Source organism: Terrapene carolina, unplaced genomic scaffold, assembly GCF_002925995.2.
Source record: "Terrapene carolina triunguis isolate 2854851 unplaced genomic scaffold, T_m_triunguis-2.0 Scaffold66, whole genome shotgun sequence".
NCBI classification, from domain to species: domain Eukaryota; kingdom Metazoa; phylum Chordata; order Testudines; family Emydidae; genus Terrapene; species Terrapene triunguis.
The window spans coordinates 4,929,059-4,949,233 of record NW_020664417.1 but is presented as its reverse complement, the minus strand read 5'-3'; the positions used below and the strand labels follow the sequence as shown (position 1 = coordinate 4,949,233).

The window sequence follows — 20,175 nt, the reverse complement described above, 5'->3', positions numbered from 1 at the left end:
GACTATTTTTTTATGAAATACCAAATTTTAAAATATATTTTAATCATCTAATTTTCAAAATAAGCACTACTGCAGAACAAACATTCCAGACAATAAATTCAGATATTTAGAAATATAGAAAGTGCTTCCTCATTTGGCAGAGAGAAAAAGAAAAATAATATCACAATTACCACAGAAAGGAGGGAGAAAATATTTTTACCTTTATATTGGTGGCACAGCCATGCTCTACAATATACAGATCTGCTCCATCTACTGCAAGGCGTGTCATAGTGTACTTTAAATCATCAGATGTTGGACATGGCCCAGGAACACAGTTCATCTAGAGGAGATATTTAAACAAAGCACTCAATTTTGTTAGAGTTTTAATTTCATATTAACAAGTTTTTCCTGATCATACTTCAATTTTCTACTTAACAGAGGACAAATTAGGCAAAAAAGAATGATTACTTGCCCTATGGTAACGGATTCTTTGAGATGTGTTGTCCACATGGGATTCCACTCTTGGTTCGAATGCACCCCGTACACATGAAATTGGATTCTTTAGACTAGCAGTGCCCGTGGGGCCCTGCCTGCACCTTAGATGTCCTTGTACCCCCTTCACCTGAGAGAATAAAGGGTGGAGCGGGACCATCCATCCCTCAGTTCCTTCACCAATGCAGAATTCTAATGCAAGACTTTTTAATGACAGGGGAGGAGGACAGACCATGGAATCTATGTGGACAACATATCTCCAAGTTAGACTCAGACTTTAAAGCCAGAAGGGACCATCATGATCATCTAAGTCTGACCTCCTGCCCTTACTGTGGGGTAAGTAACCATTCTTTATTCAACTGATAGTCCACATGGATTCCTCTCTTGGTGAGTAACAACCAATTGTTGGGTTGCTTGGAAGTAGGCAGGAGTTGTCCTAATTAAAGAATGACTGCAGGACAGCCCTATCAAACCATGCGTAGGACGTGGAAGCTTATACCAAAGAGTAGTGTCTTGTAAAGGTGTGAACAGAGCTCCACACAGGTGCCCTACAAGTTTCAGAAATAGGAACATTTTTCAAACAGAATCAGTTCTAATATGATTAGGTGGATATAATCTGGCTAATTTATAATATGTCCTTATATTTTCAAAGACCCTCTTAGATAATCGCTGAGAGGATATTTCCTGACCCTTAAGCCTATCAGCAAAGGCTACAAACAGTCTAGGTGTGTTCCTCAATGTTTTCGTCTTGTTAAGTTATATGTCAATGCCTTAATACATCAAGTGTATTCAGCTTCCCCTGGGTTTGAATGAGGCTTAGGCAAGAAACTGGGACCTGAAAAAATTGGTTCAAATAGAATTATGAAACACTTTCGGGAAGGAACTTGGGATGAGGCTTGAGAGCTATCCTGTCCTTACAAAACATTGTATAAGGGGGACTCACCATGCGGGCCTGCATCTCCTCTACCCTTTGAGCTGACATAATGTCCACTAAAATAAAGCAGTATTCATAGGTAAGTGGTAAAGGAGACAAGTTACAAAGGGGTTAAAAGAGGGACCCATCCACTCTGCTTATTACTATGTTGAGGTCTCAAAAAGGAGGGGGTTTCTGAAATGGGGGTAAAATATGAATAAGGCCTTTAAGGAATTTAAAGGGTGGGAAATACTGTGTGGCTCTGGACTGGAGGTGGTGTACAGATACTGCTGCTAGACAGACCCCTATGGAGCTGTTTCAGAGCTAGCAAATAGTCCAATACTGCTAAAATGGGCGATGTCAAGGGAGACCGCTGGTGCTGAGATGCCCAAATTGAAAATCTCTTCCATTTAGCTTTTTAAGTCAGGCTTTCCTGCTTTGCAGTATCACGTGAATCTCAGCTGCACAGCTTCTTTCGGTGGACGTCAGTCAGCCAGCATCCGGGCAGTCAGATGTACCAAAGCTCCATTCAGGTGTAGGATCTGACCCATGGGAGAATATGTTGGTCCAGGCTGATAGGGTGATGAGAGGATCATCAGATCTGAATACCAGAACTGCCTGTTCAAGCATCAGTCCTATGTTTGCCTCAGTTTCCTCAGAACCCCTAATATATCCTGGGGATCAGCACAATGGCAGATAAGTCCCAATGACCAAGGAATGAGAAAAGCATCTATTAGCGAGCCTAGACTCGAACTCCCTCTGGGGCAAGACTTCAGAGACTTCTTGTTGAGGTCTGTGGCAATCAGGCCTATTTCAAGGAATCCCAGCTTGCAAAAGATGTTCTGCAGGACTGAGTCTTTGACAAACCAGACCACTCACAGTTGTCTGAGAGCCGCCTACTGAGTTGATCTGCCAAGGTGTTCTGTAGGCTGAGAAGGTGCAATGCCATTAGTGTGATTTGATTCAGAATACACCAAGTCCAGAGTACCATGTCCTCCTGAGCGGAGACTATCTTACTCCCCTTTGTCTGTTGACATAAGGCATAACTGTGGTGTGGTCTGTCAGCACTTGGATACTGGATATCTGGAGTCCTGGTAGGAATGCATTGCATGCCAGTTGGATGGCTCCGAGTTTCAGGATGAGCTTCCTGAGGGGCCCATATGCCCTGAGTTTAAAGTTGATTTAGGTCAGCCCCTCTTCCCTGGGTAGAGGCATTCATCACCACTGTCTTGGAAAGGTGCAGAAAAAACTACTCCCTTGAACACTTGAACTAGGGTCTTTCCACCAGCTTAATGAGGAGAGGACTTCATATGGGATCAGAACCAACATGTCCACCGGGTGTCTGCTGAGTGGATACATGAATCTCACCCACCCTTGCAGGAAGTGTAGACAAAGGCTGGCAAACTCCATCAGACAAGTGTATGAGGCCATACGCCCCAGAAGTCTGAGGCATGCCCTTATGGATGTTTTGGGGTGAGTGTGATGGGGTTTTTTTGTTAGTTAATGAAGTCCACTATTGTTTGGAATATTTCTCATGAAAGATAATCTCTCATTGACCTGGAATCTAACACTCCTACTCATTGAGAGAAGAGGAGATTGCAGCCAAGATAAGTTGTTCTTTCACATTACTTTCGTTATCCTGCTTTCTAGGATCCGATGCTGCACTAACTGACCTCGCTATGCTGGTTTATATGGCCTCTTGGGGGGAGGGTGGATGTAAAATTAGAAGGAGACAAAGATGCAGGCTTACGTGAACACAGCTGCACCTCCCAGTAGAGCCAGGGCTGATAAGGATATGGGGTGGGGGAGGGATAAATCAGGAGAGTACTAGGAAGGATGTTTCCTATGTGACCTAAGAAATTTCCTGTTGTCCTTTACACATTCCTCTGCCGAGTATGTTCCTGATGTCCACTGCACTACCCAAGGAGAATGTGTACAAGAAGAGTAACTACTATGCCCTGATGGAGTTAAGAAAAGGAGTGGCCATTCTGTCAGGAATGCCTTGGATCTGTTGTGTCCTCCCTAACTGGGTAGAGGGTGAAATTGGTAACAGAGGTGCCTCTACCACTCTACCGACAGCTCAGTACCTGGTGGCCTAGTTATCACCATACTGAAGCTCTCAAGGAAAGGAGATTCCAAAATGGGGCCCAGAGATAAATCACTCAAGTACCATACATGCCCTCATTACCACCACACTAAGTACTGATGCATTGGGCACCAAGGAACATGGTTTCACGGTTCCCTGTACAGAAGTGCCAGGTACCAAGGCACTGAGTGCTGAAAGTTCAGTACTGAAAGATTGCCGTCCACACATTTAGTGGGTACCATCAGCATTCTTTTAATTAGTACCAAGGTACCAGAGGGGCCCTTCTTAGGCCACTGTCTGTCTTTGTTGAATGCAAGATGACTCAGATTTAGGAGACTTGTGCCCTGAATCAGTAGGCATGAAAGAGGATGACCTATGTCTTGGCTGTACTCTGGATAGGTGCTCCTTCCTACCCTATGAGAGTTCAAAGCCAGAATAGGGACAAATGACTGAGGCCTCTTGGTCAATATAACCAGAAATCTCAAGTTAAAATCTCTACTCACCGAAGCACTCATGAAGAGAAGAACAGACTAGAAGACTGAAGTCTAAATGCAGTCTTCTTTTTGGAGTCCAAGGAGACATGCACAGGAGTACTCCAGGAGGAACAATTTTAGATGGGCTTTTCTAATTTTTGAGTCCACTTAGAGTAGGAGTGACATATGGTACTAACACTCTCCTAGAAAAAACAGCTACCTAGAGTGCTCATCAGGTGTCCCTGAAGCTTCACACTAGGGGCAAGATTTAAACCCAAGAGATTTTGCTTCTGCCATTTTGCTGGAGTCCCTCTACAAGGGGGGCAGAGATTGGGGTGTAATAGCCTGAAAATGAGAACCTGAGTAAAATAAGGAATTTATATGTTTGTGTGTGTTGCCAACAGGCAATAAAACTAACTAATCACTACACAGTGCACAGCAAATTAGGGGGATGCTAAAGGTGTTCCATTTTGCTGTCATGGGCGGTAAGAAGGAATTGAGAGATGGTTGAGCCCGCCCCTCCCTTTAAGCCCTGGGGTGGAGATGAATGAGGACATCTAGGGTGCAGAACTGGCCACAACAGATACTGCTGCCAAAAGAATCTGATCTTATGCACCTGGGGTGCGTATGCACCTAGAAGGGATTCCATGTGGATCGTCACTTAGCCATAATTTGCTAAAGGAAATAATTATGCTTCTTTAACTAAAATATCTACATGCTCCAAACCACATTTATAGCTTTGTTCTACTTTCGGATACTTTAAAGTTATATTCAAATACTATTGCAATATACTACTGTAAATATACCAACTTGCAGGCTCGAAATTGATGAAGTTTTACCTTAGATTCACAAAACCGACGATCAATTCCATGCTGACACATTATTACAGATTTTGGCCTTTCCAGTTCAAACTCTCGACACATTACATGAAACACAAACATCTGTCCCCATTCCAGCAGACATGCAAGCTGTAAGCAAACAGCAACAGGATCACAATACAGTAAGTATTCAAAATAAACTATCAGAATTCAGAGAAAGAACATTAGCAAAGCTTGAGAAAGAAAAAATCATCAGGAGCTTTATTTCTGCTGCTAGATAGCCACTATCGTAATTTTTCTGATTTGACACAGTTTATAAGTTTATGCAGTTTTTCTTTCATGAATGGCAAAGTGTACTGTCAAAAATCAAAACTCATCTCTATTTGAAACTAATCTATTTTAGCCACTTCTAAAGCAATGAACCCTCTTTAGGGAAACATCTTTGTTTTTATGTAATTGAATGCTCATTTTTCAAAACTTATAGTTCATCCTGCGTCTTGTCTACATGGTGGGGTAATGCACTCAGCAGAGATGTGATTTTTAAAGTTCACTAATATGTTATGCATTAATCCATATAGGTGCTGCTGGTGGTACAATAAGGGTTTCTAATGTATTTTAGCATACTACTCCAAATACCCTAGGTTCCAGTGATATCAAACTGCCTCTCACACAACAACTCATCAAAATGGGACACTTTAGCTGTCTATCCCAGAGAGTTTGGAAGTAGGCAGAGGACCCACATCTCTGAAATGTATTATCATGAGATGTAGTGTGAACCTGGCCTCTTTCACAGCATGATGTAAAATGCACCCTTTTTTAAATAAGATTTTAATTAACTGCAATTCCCTGGCATTTAGTCTACTTCCTACCTTTTCCTGTCTCCTGTCATTAATGCTTGTTCAGTGCTACACAAAGTAACAATATACATGCTCCTATTTGCAGGAAATGTTGCATGCCATCTAAAGTGCATTTAAATATTATGGTTATGGATATCCTTTGAATATAAATAACAGTATTTACTTGCAAGAATATTAGGTACAAATCAGGACAATTTCAGGACATTAAGACAGATGGCTCCTACACTTGAAATTTCAAGCAGTGTTAGTCTGTATGCTCAGTTGTCTTTCTACCTTTGCACACACCATACTTCAATCCTAGATTTTACATGGAGATTCTCCCTCTCTAGTTTGGTGTTTCCAACTGAATTTTCAAAGTCTTTAATTTCAAGTTACTTTAGCCACAAATGAATCTCAGCTGGGCTGAGCCTATGTACACTTGTCCCCTTCAAAAAAAGACCACATTATATTAGCTTTGCAACAAAGGAATGTGTATACACAGATAAAGCCTTGTACTAAATATGTTACCTAGCATTTCTAGAACATACCTGTGGTGCTGTAACCTTAGCTGTAAGGCAGCCAGCCTGCACATCGATCAGCCATGCATATTCTAAAGTATCACTTCCCACAGGCAGACCTTCTGCTGAAAACATAGCATGAGCTCGTAGCTGCAGACCTGACAGGCTGATATGGCCCTCTCTAAGTAGTTCATCCACAGAAGGTCGCTGTTGAGGAGAAGTAAATTAAAGACAACTATTCTCAAAGAATGACTACACAGGGCTTTGTATTTTTTAATTATCAAAAGACACTTTTTTGACATTAATCCTGACCTATAAAATCCCACTGTTGTCTATACAATGAAAAACAAAAAATAATAAAATAGAACTTCAGCTAACATGTGGAAGTAAAATAAGTAAGAGTTTATATCATGTCATGTGCAATGGGCCATACAATAATTTGCAAATCTTAAACAGATAAATAAAAGACAAAACAAGTGTGAGTGTAGATTCGTTTTGGGAAACCGGTTATCCTTTATGTTAAATGGCTCACATTCTCCACCTCAGACCATCCAAAGTTTTAGAACCCACGTTGCTTATGGTGGGTTAATACATAAATGGTTAATGGATAATACATAAGTTGACTTTTCCTCAAAAAGCAGCAGTGGTTCCTGTTTGGGCACCAGATACAAGAGGACTATACAGCAATGCTAGGTGGGCCAGTTGCCGTCTTTATTTACACTGGGGACTTCTCAGGTTCTACACCAGGAAAAAAAACCTCGAAGCCACACCGGTTTCCAATATTATATATTTTACTTACTTGACTACTATTTAATTACTGAATTAAATAACTAAGCAAAACCTTAAAATACATATAAACAAACAAAATTAGAATAAAGTGGGTGAAAATAAAATAAAATTGATATAATCAACATGTTGATTAAACCACTTGAAACCAACAATTCCTTATAGGCTTTATATAATATTTTGGGAAAGCAATGGTCTTGTTTAAGTATCAGCCCCCCAAATAAACAGGGCATTATCAATCTCAGTGCCAATGGATATATTTATGTTCCAGCCAAATAGCTGACACAGGGAGAGTCAGAACACTCCCAAGTTGAAGCTGATGTTGACACTATGCTCTGATGCCAATTAAGGCACTCGGTTCAATTTTCAGCTAGTTCGGCGTAACGGCTTTTGGGACACCCAGGACTGTTAGTCACTCTGTTACTCCACCTCCAGAGTGAGGGAGTCTTCCCTATGCCTAGCTGGGTGTCAGATCCCTGACACCGCCAGCCTTACAGCCACTCAAGCACTCTCCTCTGAGCTATGCCAGCCCTGTCTTTGCCTTGCAGGTTAACAATAGATCAGTGGTTCTCAACCTGCAGCCAATCAAGACAGAGATGCGGCCCATGTGACAGTCTCAGGGCTATACAGGTAATATTGGACGCAGCCTACAACGGTAAATAGGTTGAGAACCACTGCAATAGATGCATCTCAGTCTCTGAATCCCTTTGAAGTGTTCCCCTGTGATTTCCAGCCCCTGATTCTGGTTATCCACAGAAATTCCAGATCCTCTTCCCCCAAAGATGCAGTGCACCCCAGTTATAAGTTTTACCTTAAAGCATCATTATTGTTATTACTGTGTGAAACAAATAACACAAGCATATAGGAACGAAATTAGAAAGGCCAAGGCACAAAACGTGATTAAACTAGCTAGAGACAAAGGGTAACAAAAAAACATTCTACAAATACATTAGAAGCAAGAGGAAGACCAAGGACAAAGTAGGCCCATTACTCCCATAGGGGGGAGGGATAGCTCAGTGGTTTGAGCGTTGGCCTGCTAAACCCAGGGTTGTGAGTTCAATCCTTGAGGGGGCCACTTAGGGGTCTGGGGCAAAATCAGTACTTGCTCCTGCTAGTGAAGGCAGGAGGCTGGACTCGATGACCTTTCAAGGTCCCTTCCAGTTCTAGGAGATAGAATATCTCCATTAATTTAAAAATTTAAAATTTACTCATTGGGGGGAGAAAACAACAATAGAAAATGTGGAGTGGCAGAAGTGCTAAATGTCTTTTTTGTTTCAGTTTTCACCAAAAAAAAGCTAGTACCAACTGGACATCTATCATAGTGAATGCCAGTGAAAATGAGGTAGGATCAGAGGCTAAAATAGGGAAAGAACAAGTTAAAAATCACTTAGACAAATTAGATGTCTTCAAGTCACCAGGGCCTAAGGAAATACATCCTAGAATACTCAAGGAGCTGTCTGAGGAGATATCTGAGCCATTAGTGATTATCTTCAAAAAGTCATGGAAGACTGGAGAGATTCCAGAGGACCAGAAATGGCAAATAGAGTGCCAATCTATAAAAAGGGAAATAAAGACAACCCAAGGAATTACAGATGAGTCAGCTTAACTTCAGTACCCAGAAAGATAATGGAGCAAATAATTAAGCAATCAATTTGTGAACACCTAGAAGATAATAAGATAAGTAATAGTCAGCATGGCTTTGTCAAGAATAAATCACGTCAAACCAACCTAATAGTTTTCTTTCACATAACAAGCCTTGTGGATAGGAGGGAAGCAGAAGATGTGTATAGTAAGGCTTTTGATACTGTCTCGCATGACCTTCTCAGACAAACTAGGAGTATCTGGGTATATCTTACTTAATCCTTTTCCTGCCATTGTAGGACTTGAGCACTCCTGGACCAAGATTGCACTCTCCAATCCACTCAATGTCTTCCAGTCCTCACTCATTCTGCCAAAACCCTGGTCTAATGTGTTACTGGACTTCATAGCCCGCTGTCATGGCTGCATAATGACATTGGTTGTGGTTGATCTTCTAACCAAGATAGTGCTTTTCATTCCTTCCTATGCCACCCAACTACCCAAGAAACAGCTAGTCTCTTCTCGGAAAATGTTGTCAGATATCATGGGTTTGCCTATTGATGTATCAGATCCAAGTCCACAATTTATTTCCCATTTTTGGTGTCCACTCTTCAAGCTCCTTGGCATGGAATCCCTTATCTCATTGGCTTATCACCCTCTGACCAATGGGCAGATGGAATGGGTTAACCAGATCTTGGAGCAATATCTCCATTGCTTTTTAAATTATCACCAGGATGATTGGGTTCCCTTATTATCATACTCAGAGTTCACTTATAATAATTCCACACAAGCCATCATCCAGCAGAGCCTGTTTTATGCCACTTATGGTTCTCTTGGAGATAGTTTCAGAGCACCTCATCTCTGGGCTGGAGGTCTATAGGACAATCATGCTGCCAATGCAGGAGCAGGATATCAGCTTTCTTCTTTTCAAAGATGTCTGAAGTCCTGGTATTTGGCTGGTATCGCCAAGGCTGCCAGGGAGGCTGTTGGGGACAGTAGGGAAAGCTGAGTGCCCCTGTTCCAAATTCTTTGGGGAGGAGGGGAGTGGACTTGCTTGGAGTTGCACTAGGGAGAAGCTCTAACCTCAAACTTGGCTGCCAGCAGGAAAGCAGATTGCTGGCAGCACAAGAAATTAAAATTGACTTTGCTTGAACCCGAAAGGATGTAGGGATCATGAATAACAAGCCACATGATGCAGAGGATGAACAGCAAGTGTGGGGAATGGACTGGACCAAACCAAACTGGGAGGGACTCATAATGATGCTGAAGGGCAGTGACCTCCAAGGTGAGGTTTCTTGTGAGACTGGGCCTGAGGATAGGAGAGAACCACTGATGGCTTCTATTATATCAGGGATCACCTTACGTTGTGTCAGGATCTTATGTTTTAGGGAAAATTCTATGGCCATAAAATTACTGGAGGTACCAGAGTCCACCAGTGCTTCCCAACTGACCTCTATCATCAGGGTATGTTGTAGACAGAACAGGAGCCTAAGGTGTGTTGGGTGCTGATTAGATGCCATCAAGCTACCCAAGGACAAATAGGTGCCATGGACAGAAGCGAGGGGTGAATTTCAAGCCCTGCCCAGACCCCTATATCGGGCTGGAACCTGGCGTTTTCTTGACCACCAAACAGATCAACCCTACGCTGGACAATTCAAGGCAAAGTATTCTGGACCTCCACAGTAGAGGTATAGACCCAATGGCTGGTGTTGATCTTTCTCTGAATCAGAGAGATGGGGTTGGGCTATGTCCAAGCTGCAAGGGCTCAGGCAAAATTCTCAAGTTGGTGCAGTGGGGGGCTAGATTTCTCCAGCAATGGAAAGGCTCAGGCCAGCACCTACTGGTCAGCAACTAATGATGAGCCCCAACCTGGACCAGTCCATGGGGTAAATTTGGAGGCATATATGAACAGGAGCCAACATTGGTTCAGAAAGCCAGGGAACTTTCCATAGCCCTGATTGAACTTGCTTAGTAAACAAATCTTCAGTTTCCATGGACCTGAGGCACGGCTTGACTCTGAAAAGCAGTGTTTTGCACTTGCAGGGCCCTAATCTAGCTTTGTAAATTCTGCAGGGCATTTACCAAGCCCAACAAGGGGATGTTAGCTTTTGTAGGATCCATCATAGAAAAGGAAGCTACCCCTTTTTATTTTGAGCTGCTCAAATTGTCACAGACTGGGGCATGGGTAGTCATGCCTAGTGGTCAGCGCTGGAGTCAGGACTCATGAGTCAGAGCCAATGGTCAAAGTCAGAGTTAGAAACCAGGAACTGAGCAAGGAAGCAAGGCAGGTACAAAAACAATCACAATTGCAAGCATAAGCATTGGCCAACTGTCGGCCAAATGCTGCTGCTGGGCTTAAGGTCATGTCTGGAGCATGTTCCTCCAGCCAATCGGTCAAGCTGGCCAATCAGATGATTCAGTTGCGAGTCCTCCATTGCTCACGAGGGAGGTGGAACTAGCTGATCCCAGGCTCAGATGCAAGCCCAAATTCCAGACACCTACAGCATGCCTTCTACACAATTTTAAGGCAACGTTAACAGGACAAAGATCCTTTTCTCTTGTGCATGAACTCAAAATGAAGGCTGAACAGTGATAAATACAGAATGCATGACAAGCAGAATTACTACTATATAGTTTTCTTAAATGCCTTGAAACATCTGTGTGTGTTAGAGAGGATTCAATCAAAACATGATTCAGTTTTAGTTTCACGGTAAAAATCAGCATTCCTCCAACACAAAAGAATACTCATATTACCTGATAGCTGTCATTCAAGAATAAATTCAGTGGGGATAGTACAAGTTGAAGCATGGTCTCCCTAAATCCTTTTTTCATCTCAAAACACAATCTTTCCAAGAAAGCAGTAGGGCATTCAGGACCATCCGTGCTGCCGTGCTAAAATTAATCAACATATCCTGTTGTGAGACATTGCGGATACACAAAACCACTGAGATTGTCAGATTATGAAAAACCTCTGCAGAATGTGACAGTTTTCCTACAGTGCTTGATGAAAAAGTCTACTACTTTAAACTCCATTTAATATTAATTTACATAGGCTTCTCTACTTTGTGCAGGTGAACCCTTACACACACACACACACACACACACACACACACACACACACAGTCCCAGGGTCCCATTAAAATTAACAGGGCTCCATAAAGGTCTGCCTGCACAGATCAGATTGCAGGATTAGTGAGATGCCCTGTTGATTTAGAGAGTAATCATTATGGCTGATGAAAAATAATGACTATCAACTAGATGGAACAATAGTTACTCTTCATTAAATACAAAATGGATTTACACACAAGAATTATCTAATTCTGACTCAATCAGCAAAATCCATCAAGTATCAAATTTCTGCATTCATTTACATATTATATTATGGAAAAAATATGCGTAATTTGACCCAAAACCCACCAAAGATAGGATAGAACTTAAGAGTTTCATAAAGCACTTGGATTCACACATACTGCAGTATAGCCTATAATTTTTAAATGCATATCACTTTTACTATACTTCATAAAATATTTTAAAGGAATTAATAAGTACTTGGTTTCACATGATGACCAAGGTTCCCAAGAGCTTACCACTGGTAGCCGTCCATGCACTTTGTACACATTAACGAGTACAGTAATGTCCCAAGGGCGCAAGGTTAGGGGATGAACTGGTTTGGCTGAACTCTCAGTTCCCTTTTTGTCATTCTCCAATCCAACTGCTGTCCACCCAGAGCTTGAAGATGTTGACATTGATAGGACAGGGCTTGAAATGACTTCTTCAAAATCTGTGTACATGTCATCTTCTCCAAAGTAATTTTCCTGGGAAGTGAATTATTGCAGTCATCATTAAAGAAGATGAACTGTGTCATTAGCAGTATCATGTAACACAAATCAGTGCTTATCCTATATCCTAGTCCTAACCCTCTCCCCCATCCCCCCTTATAAGCACTAAGACTTTAATTCTACAAAACACTGAAGCCCAGGTGTAACTTTGCTCATAACAGCAGCCCCACTAATTCCAGTAGGATCACTCCAGTGAGCAAAGTTAAGCACCTGGCTATGTGCTTTGCAGGAGCAGTGTCTTACAGCATTGTCTTCGAAAGCAACCTCAATCTAGCTATACTAAATTTTACTTTCAGTACTGTGACACAAATACCTGGTTGGAAGTAGAGCCCTGCATCGGGACTGGGATCCCACAGGTTCTGCAGGACCCACTGTCATAATAGTGGGAGCAGGATAAAAATTCAAGAAACAACCCGGGTCGGAGTGGCTATTGTGGGGCAGGATGACAGAGGAATGACAATAGTTTTCCCGTGCAGCAAACAACACGAACGCTCTGGCCAGCAGCTGCCGCTCTCCAGCTGCCCAGCTCTGATGACAGTGCCACCACCAGCAGCAGCACAGAAGTAAGGGAGCTATCATGGAATCTCCTTGCCTGTTTTTGGGGATGGTGACACATGGGGACCCATCCCCTTTGCATGATGATGCAAGGGCTCTCCAGCCATTTGCATGGAGGGTTAGAGGTTTCCCTTCCCCACACAAAGAGATTAGGAGATACAGGGGCTGCTCATCCCCTTGTAGGGGTGCATGAGAACTCTGATCCCTCTTCATGGGTGAGTTGGGAAGGTGGGGGGTTCCGATCCCATTACACAGGGGTGCATGGAGTGGGTGCTGGTGGAGAGACATCTGCTGAGAGTAGCAACTCCAGCTATTCCTGGGACCATTTTAGAGCTCTGCAACAGGACTGGTATCCCACAAATCCCGCTGCCATAATAGCGGGAGCAGAATAAAAGGTCAAGGAACAAAGCAGGAGCCGGTGGGAGTGTGAGTGAAAATTGTGAAGTGGGACAGGAGCAGGATTTTAAAAAGTATTCTGGCGCTGGGCTATAGCTGGAGGTACTGCTAGATAGATGTTCATTTTTTAATTTATTTTATGAAATACAGCCTACAGTGGTCAGACATGAGCAACAGTCATCCAATACCTCTTCAACAAACCCATCTATTGTTGCAAGTTTTACATGCCTGCAGCATATCAGAAGTTCACAAATTCATCCTCTTGGGCCAAACATTCACTTTGCTTCTAAGTCAATCCCCACTCAATTAACTCAGACAGAAATAACTATTGTCAAATTCTTTGGGGAAGCTCGAACCCCATCATAATGAGAGATTTCCTACATTTTATTTATAAAGTGTGTCAGAACCAGATTTTTAAAAGTTGTGTGTGGGTTTTTTTGTTTTGTTGGGTTTTTTTAGAAAAAGTTAAGAAATGCTGTAGAAAAGTAAAGTAAGTTAACAAGTTAGATATTTCAAGGAGGGGTTTTGGACAACAAAAGGTTGCTAAATGACATTTTCATGTTAATTAAGTACTTTGGAAGAGGTGCTGGACTGAGCACCCTGAGGAGTGAAGTCCTCTCTTTAGCCACAGAATGGTCATGGCACATGCCTAAGTAGTGCTACCTCACGCACTCTGGAAGAGGCCACTCTAGGGATAAGATAATTCAATCTCCATGTATAGCCAATTAATGTCAATGGTGGTGGTGGTTTTTGAGCTGTCAATTGGGAACCAGACTGAGTCCAAACTTATTTCACACAGACCACCAGTCTTCAGCTTCGCAAGGATATTTTTGTCATTACTAATCTGGGCTAAATTTGAATTAATGACGATGAGATCAAGAGATCTATATCCAATTACTATTCCCTTGAGTCACAAAATATACACTTTAATTTTTAGAAAAAGATAGTCAGAAATTTTTTTTAAATGGAGGAATTAATTCCTCCCCTCCCCGCATTTAAATAAATATTGCAAGGGGAAAAAAGCCATTTACCTTCATCCTATAAGAAGTAAGACGATTAATGACCAGGTTGAGGGGCAAATGAGGATAATTTTTTAAAACTCAAATTTGTACACTAAAATTTTATATATTTAGTTGTATCCCTCTGTCCTCACCCTTCATGTCACTTGCCTTCTAAGACCTCAATCCCATGTATGTTTAAGCATGTGAGACAATGTCAAGTAAATCATAAAGAGGCACTATCTAATATAAAGAAGGAAAATAGACTCATATCCTCCAAACCTTGGGAAAAGACCTGCATAAAAGGCATATTCCAAAGCCTGATCTGGGACATGCAATATAATTAAATTATACTAGTTCTTTCTAAAGTGGTTTATGCATTAAAATGCTATACAATGCACTCAAAATAAGAAGCTTTCACCTCAGAAACTCCTAGGGTGACCAGATGTCCTGATTTTATAGGGACAGTCCCAATTTTGGGGTCTTTTTCTTATATAGGCTCCTATTATCCCCCACCCCCTGTCCTGATTTTTCATACTTGCTGTCTGGTCATCCTAGAAGCTCCACAGTACAGTCTCTCCCACCCCCTCTTTTATTTATTGATTGATTGAACAGTCACTTAATTGTTTTCCTAATTTCAGAGGATATTTCTCTGCAGGAGCTGAATGTTGTGACAGAGACAGAACTGGCAGAAGTATGTTAAGGAAGGACGGGTAGAGGGTATCAAAAATACGATAACTTGCTGCTAAAGTCTCTCAGAGAGGATACAAAGCACTACAAGCACCCATTAGAAATTAGTGAATTGAAGAAACAGAATGTTCCACATTAAAGGGCTTCACAGCTAGAACTGAAAGTCATATTAAACTTTGAAAAATATATATGCAACTGAAACCTCCCACACACAGAATCCGTGAACACAAACTGAAAATTAAAAAAAAAAAAAAAAAAAAACCCAACCATATCACACAATAGTCATTAAGAAGCAAGTACAAACAAAAAAGAGGAAGGTACATTGCGAGCAAAGTTGGACTAAAAGAATCTAAGCACAAATGACAAAAATACTAGAAAGTATAACAAATGGGAACACTTGGAAAGACTGTCATTCATTTAATTTTCAAACAGCATTTCAGTAGTTTTAGAAGACAGTTTTAGGGGACCCAAGCACTTGCATTCCCTGTTTTATGACATAATATTGCTTATAAATACCATAGGAGTTCAGCCTCATCAGAGGAGGAAGCTTCCTCCAGAGAACAAGAGTTCTGAGAAAGGGGAAACTATCATGTGAATCTCCGGAGTTTTACAGTAACAGGGGCCAGAACGAAAACTTCCTATCATGCCACCCCTTATGTAGATGCTACAGTATAAATATATCATGAGATGGGGAAGGTTTTTCAAAAGCACTTCATATTAGTCTAATTCTACTCCCACCACATTCAATGGTTAAACTCCCACTGACTTAAATGAGAGCACAGCTAAGCCACTGGTGAGCACTTCTGAAAGTCCCACTTAAAATTCATAATTTACACAAACATCCAAAATTCTCTTTCAGTCTGTGTAAGTGTCTCAGAACAGCCAAGAAAGTTGATTACTTAAAAGACCTTGCAATTTACCCGTCTCAGAAAACTCACCCTGCTCTGCCCTGCAATGAAAGCCTCCTAAAAGAACTGATCATAGCGCCAACCTGCTTTACTCCAAGCAGATTTCTGAGCACATGAACATTTCCTAATCAATCAAGTGAGATTCACATGTTCACTTCCTTCCCTTTTACACCAGAAAGACAACAACAATTCCCGCTCTACCCCCATTTCCCCTAGAACAGTTGTTCTCAACCTTTCCAAATTACTGTACCCCTTTCAGGAGGCTGATTTGCCTTACATACCCCAAGTTTCACCTCACTTAAAAAGTGTTTGCTTACAAAATCAGACAAAAAAACAGAAAAGTTCAAAGCACACTATTACTGAAAAATTGTTCACTTTCTCATTTTTACCATACAATTATAAAATAAATTGTGCCCCTCAGATTGAGAAACACTGATTAGTAATAATATAGAGCAGTATAAACAAGTTATTGTCTGTATGACATTTTAGTTTGTACTGACTTCGCTAGTGCTTTTCATGTAGTCTGCTGTAAAACTAGACAACTACCTAGGCGAGTTGACATACCCCCGGAAGACCTCTGCATACCCCCAGGGGTATGTGTACCTCTGATTGAGAGCCACTGCCCTAGAAGAAGGCACAGCCACAAAGAAGAGGGGAGGAAATGGAAGCATTTTAAAATGCAAAAGTTAATATCCAAGAAAATAAATGAAAAATATTTTATTTTATATGTCCTTGGAGGGTATGTCTTTAACATTTTAATTTACTCTAACATTTTCCCACCTACTGTGCATCACTATAGACATTTCAAAGAATTCAATATACAGCAGAAATCAGGAATCTCTAAAGAAATGCTGTCCCTAAGCAGAACCCTGTGCATGCTGGGTCCAAGTTCTGCAAAGATACCTAAAAAAAAATTAAGGATGCTAATTAGACATCTGTTTAGTGTAATTTGGTAGGTCAATTTGAATTTTTACTACCAAAAACCAACATCAAAGATCTCATTAAATTAACAGTTAAGGCTGAAATGATCCTTTCATGCTCCCTGTTGTGCCCATATATAGCAGCATCCAGTAAGATACTAATCACTCCCTGTTCAAAGAGTCAGACCTATGTGTAACACTGACAGACCCCGGTCATCGTCAGACGGGATTGAATTTGGGGCCTCTGGAGCTTAGTGCATGAGCCTCTGCCACATGAGCTAAAAGCCAACCGGCTGTTAGCTAAGGCTGTAGAGCAGACTCATTTAACTCTCTCTAAGTGGTCTCGGTCCCATAGGGGGGAGGGATAGCTCAGTGGTTTGAGCATTGGCCTCCTAAACTCAAGGTTGTGCGTTCAATCCTTGAGGGGACCACCTAGGGATCTGGGGCAAAATCAGTACTTGGTCCTGTTAGTGAAGGCAGGGGGCTAGACTTGATGACCTTTCAGAGTCCCCCTCCAGTTCTAGGAGATAGGATATCTCCATATATTATTATTATTAGATGGGACAGAACACCACACCCAGAAGGTGTGTGGGTTATATATGCACAATGGGGACTACACCTCTACCCCGATATAACACTGTCCTCGGGAGCCAAAAAATCTTACCGCGTTATATTGAACTTCCTTTGATCCGCCAGAGTGCACAGCCCTGCCCCCCCAGAGCACTGCTTTACCGCATTATATCCAAATTTGTGTTATATCGGGTCATGTTATATCGGGGTAGACGTGTAGTTAATGATGCATTATCAGCCTTAACTTTGAATTTCCTGGATTTTGTCAAGGTAAAAAGGAATCCAAAAAATCTACTAGGGCCAAAAAAAAAAACTCTCTCTCACACTCACATACACACACACACACACACACACACACACACACACACCACGATAGTGCAATATAAATTTTCACCCTGTGAGTTTGCGATGAGTGCAATACTCCTAAGTAACAAAGTCACAAGTGAGTTATGTACACTGAAACAAGTGCTGATACAAACCTTTATTCCATATCATCATTCATCCTGCACATAACACACATTGTTACAGAAAAGCTATTTCAGGCATTTTCTAGTGTTTAAAAATATATATATTCTCTATCACATGGCTGTCGCCGCCAATATTACACTACACACCCATTAGAAAAATCACCACTAAGTTACCAGTTTTTATTTGAGACAGAGGACTCCATGGTTTTTATTTGTTTAACAACACTAAAGAGATTCTGCATGGGACTGCTCTTATTGTAAGTAAGATGCATTTTATCTCATTAAACTTGACCATGCTTGAATATGGTTAACTTCAATTAAATGCAAAAAAGGTTTGCTTCTGTTTTAGAAAAACAAGGTTCTTAGCAACTCATGAGAAGACCTTGTTACAAGCAGGTGCCACAATGCCAAAAAAATTAAGTTTGTTCTCTTATAGGGTATTTGCTACTTTATAAAATCGGAGTGATTTGAACTTCTAATCATGTTAAATATTTCTTCCCTACTTGTAAGAATGGTATGTGCTACTTTTATTCATACCTTTATAAACAGAAAGGCGTTTAGTAGAGGTCCATACAGGGTTATCTGAGAATCCGGAGAGACTTCTAGTTCCACATGTAGCTTATCAGGTGGAAGTTCTGAGGGATCAATAGGAAGGCGAGTTGAGTCTGTGGGAGAGGAAATGATTCTATCGGCTGTCTTCTGTGATGGCCTTAGTACAGATAACATAGTTTCTTCCATTTCTGACACTTAGGAATAAACAAAAAAGTAAATCTTTTGAATTTACTTGTGAATTTCTGCAAATGAACATTCATTAACTTAGAACAGATTTGTAGTTTTCTAGTGTGGTTGGCTATCAGACAACTGATATAGCTATAATGTAGAATAAATACATTTATCCAAGCAAACAATGAAAAATCAAGTAATTTTAACAAAGAGTATGAAATGTTTTATTCAAAAGCTACTGTGCACAAGAGAGCCAATATCTTTAATTTAAATTATGGAAAACACTATTTTTTATTATTCTTTTCTCTCACTTTTAAAGTAAAATTGGTGCGACTTTCAGTTGTATGGGTATTAGGTTTTCCACAGCCATGCAGCTATTGCAGAAGAACGGGGAATAAAAGAACATATTACAAATAAATATCTATATTGAGGACATTGTGGGCCTAAATTTACTCCCATGGAACAACTGAAATACTGCAATAACAAAGATGGGAAATGTATAGTTTATTTCCCATTCCTTCTTTTTAATTCAGAGCATGGTGTGGCTGGGGTTGACTTATGGTTTGGGAATTGGGGTTAAACAGACAAAGAAAAAAGAAAAGTCATTAACTTTTGGGCTTTTAAGGCTTTGCTCTGGAGCTACAAGTTTCTGCTGGGAAGGCCTGTAAATTCCTTGCTCCAAAAGAAATAAGCTTGCAGCTCTCCCAGTGTAGTTTGTAAGACTCAGTGTTCACTGAACTGTTTTAACTATAGGTTTCAGAGTAGCAGCCGTGTTAGTCTGTATCCGCAAAAAGAACAGGAGTACTTGTGGCACCTTAGAGACTAACAAATTTATTAGAGCATAAGCTTTCGTGGGCTACAACCCACTTCTTCGGATGTTTTAACTATGCACATGTATCCAGTGCATCTTTTAAGGACACACCTTAAACTCAACTTGATTTTCTACTGTGAATATTCAGTACCTAATTTTAAAATGGCCATTATTTGGTTACATGTCATGATGAGAAAGCAGATTATATGTATCTCTTTCTTACTCAGATTTGTTCCCTGTGTCCATTCAGAATTTTAACTGATTTGTCAGAAAATAAAAATTTACTATTTTTTACTCCCATTAGCACTATAGACCTAGTATAGCTCTAGACAAGTGACCTGGATTCTCTTCTCATTTATGCATCATCAGTGCAATTGTTAACCAAGGCCTGGTCTACACTAACACCCCAATTCGATCTAAGGTACGCAACTTCAGCTACGTGAATAACGTAGCTGAAGTCGACATACCTTAGTTCGAATTTACGGCGGTTCAGACGCGGTCCACACGCGGCAGGCAGGCTCCCCCGTCGACTCCGCGGTACTCCTCTCGCTGAGGTGGAGTACCGCAGTCGACGGCGAGCACTTCCTGGTTCGACTTATCGCGTCCAGACCAGACACGATAAATCGAACCCGGAAGTTCGATTGCCAGCCGTCGAACTACCGCGGTAGTGTAGACCTGGCCTAAGTTTCAGTTGCTATATCTGATGTGAAAGCTTGCAGATGCAGATTTAATTGCAGGGCTGGGAGTTAGAAAACACTGACTTGTAAATGGAGCAAATTTGGTATACAAGTCACTGATAAACTTGGAACCCAGAGCTCC

At 41.2% G+C, this 20,175-nt stretch overlaps 1 protein-coding gene across 1 annotated transcript in view; it reads right to left on the bottom strand.

Annotated features, from left to right (window-relative positions):
• KIAA1109 (KIAA1109 ortholog) overlaps positions 1–20,175 on the bottom strand; it is a 242,236-nt gene that overhangs the window by 129,713 nt on the left and 92,348 nt on the right. The window contains exons 19-25 of the mRNA XM_029910631.1: positions 18,360–18,568; positions 12,067–12,294; positions 11,234–11,371; positions 10,444–10,446; positions 6,146–6,322; positions 4,783–4,911; positions 200–319 (exon numbers count right to left, since the gene is read on the bottom strand). Of these exons, the coding sequence (XP_029766491.1) occupies positions 200–319; positions 4,783–4,911; positions 6,146–6,322; positions 10,444–10,446; positions 11,234–11,371; positions 12,067–12,294; positions 18,360–18,568 (1,004 nt within the window). The remainder of the gene's footprint in view (positions 1–199; positions 320–4,782; positions 4,912–6,145; positions 6,323–10,443; positions 10,447–11,233; positions 11,372–12,066; positions 12,295–18,359; positions 18,569–20,175) is intronic.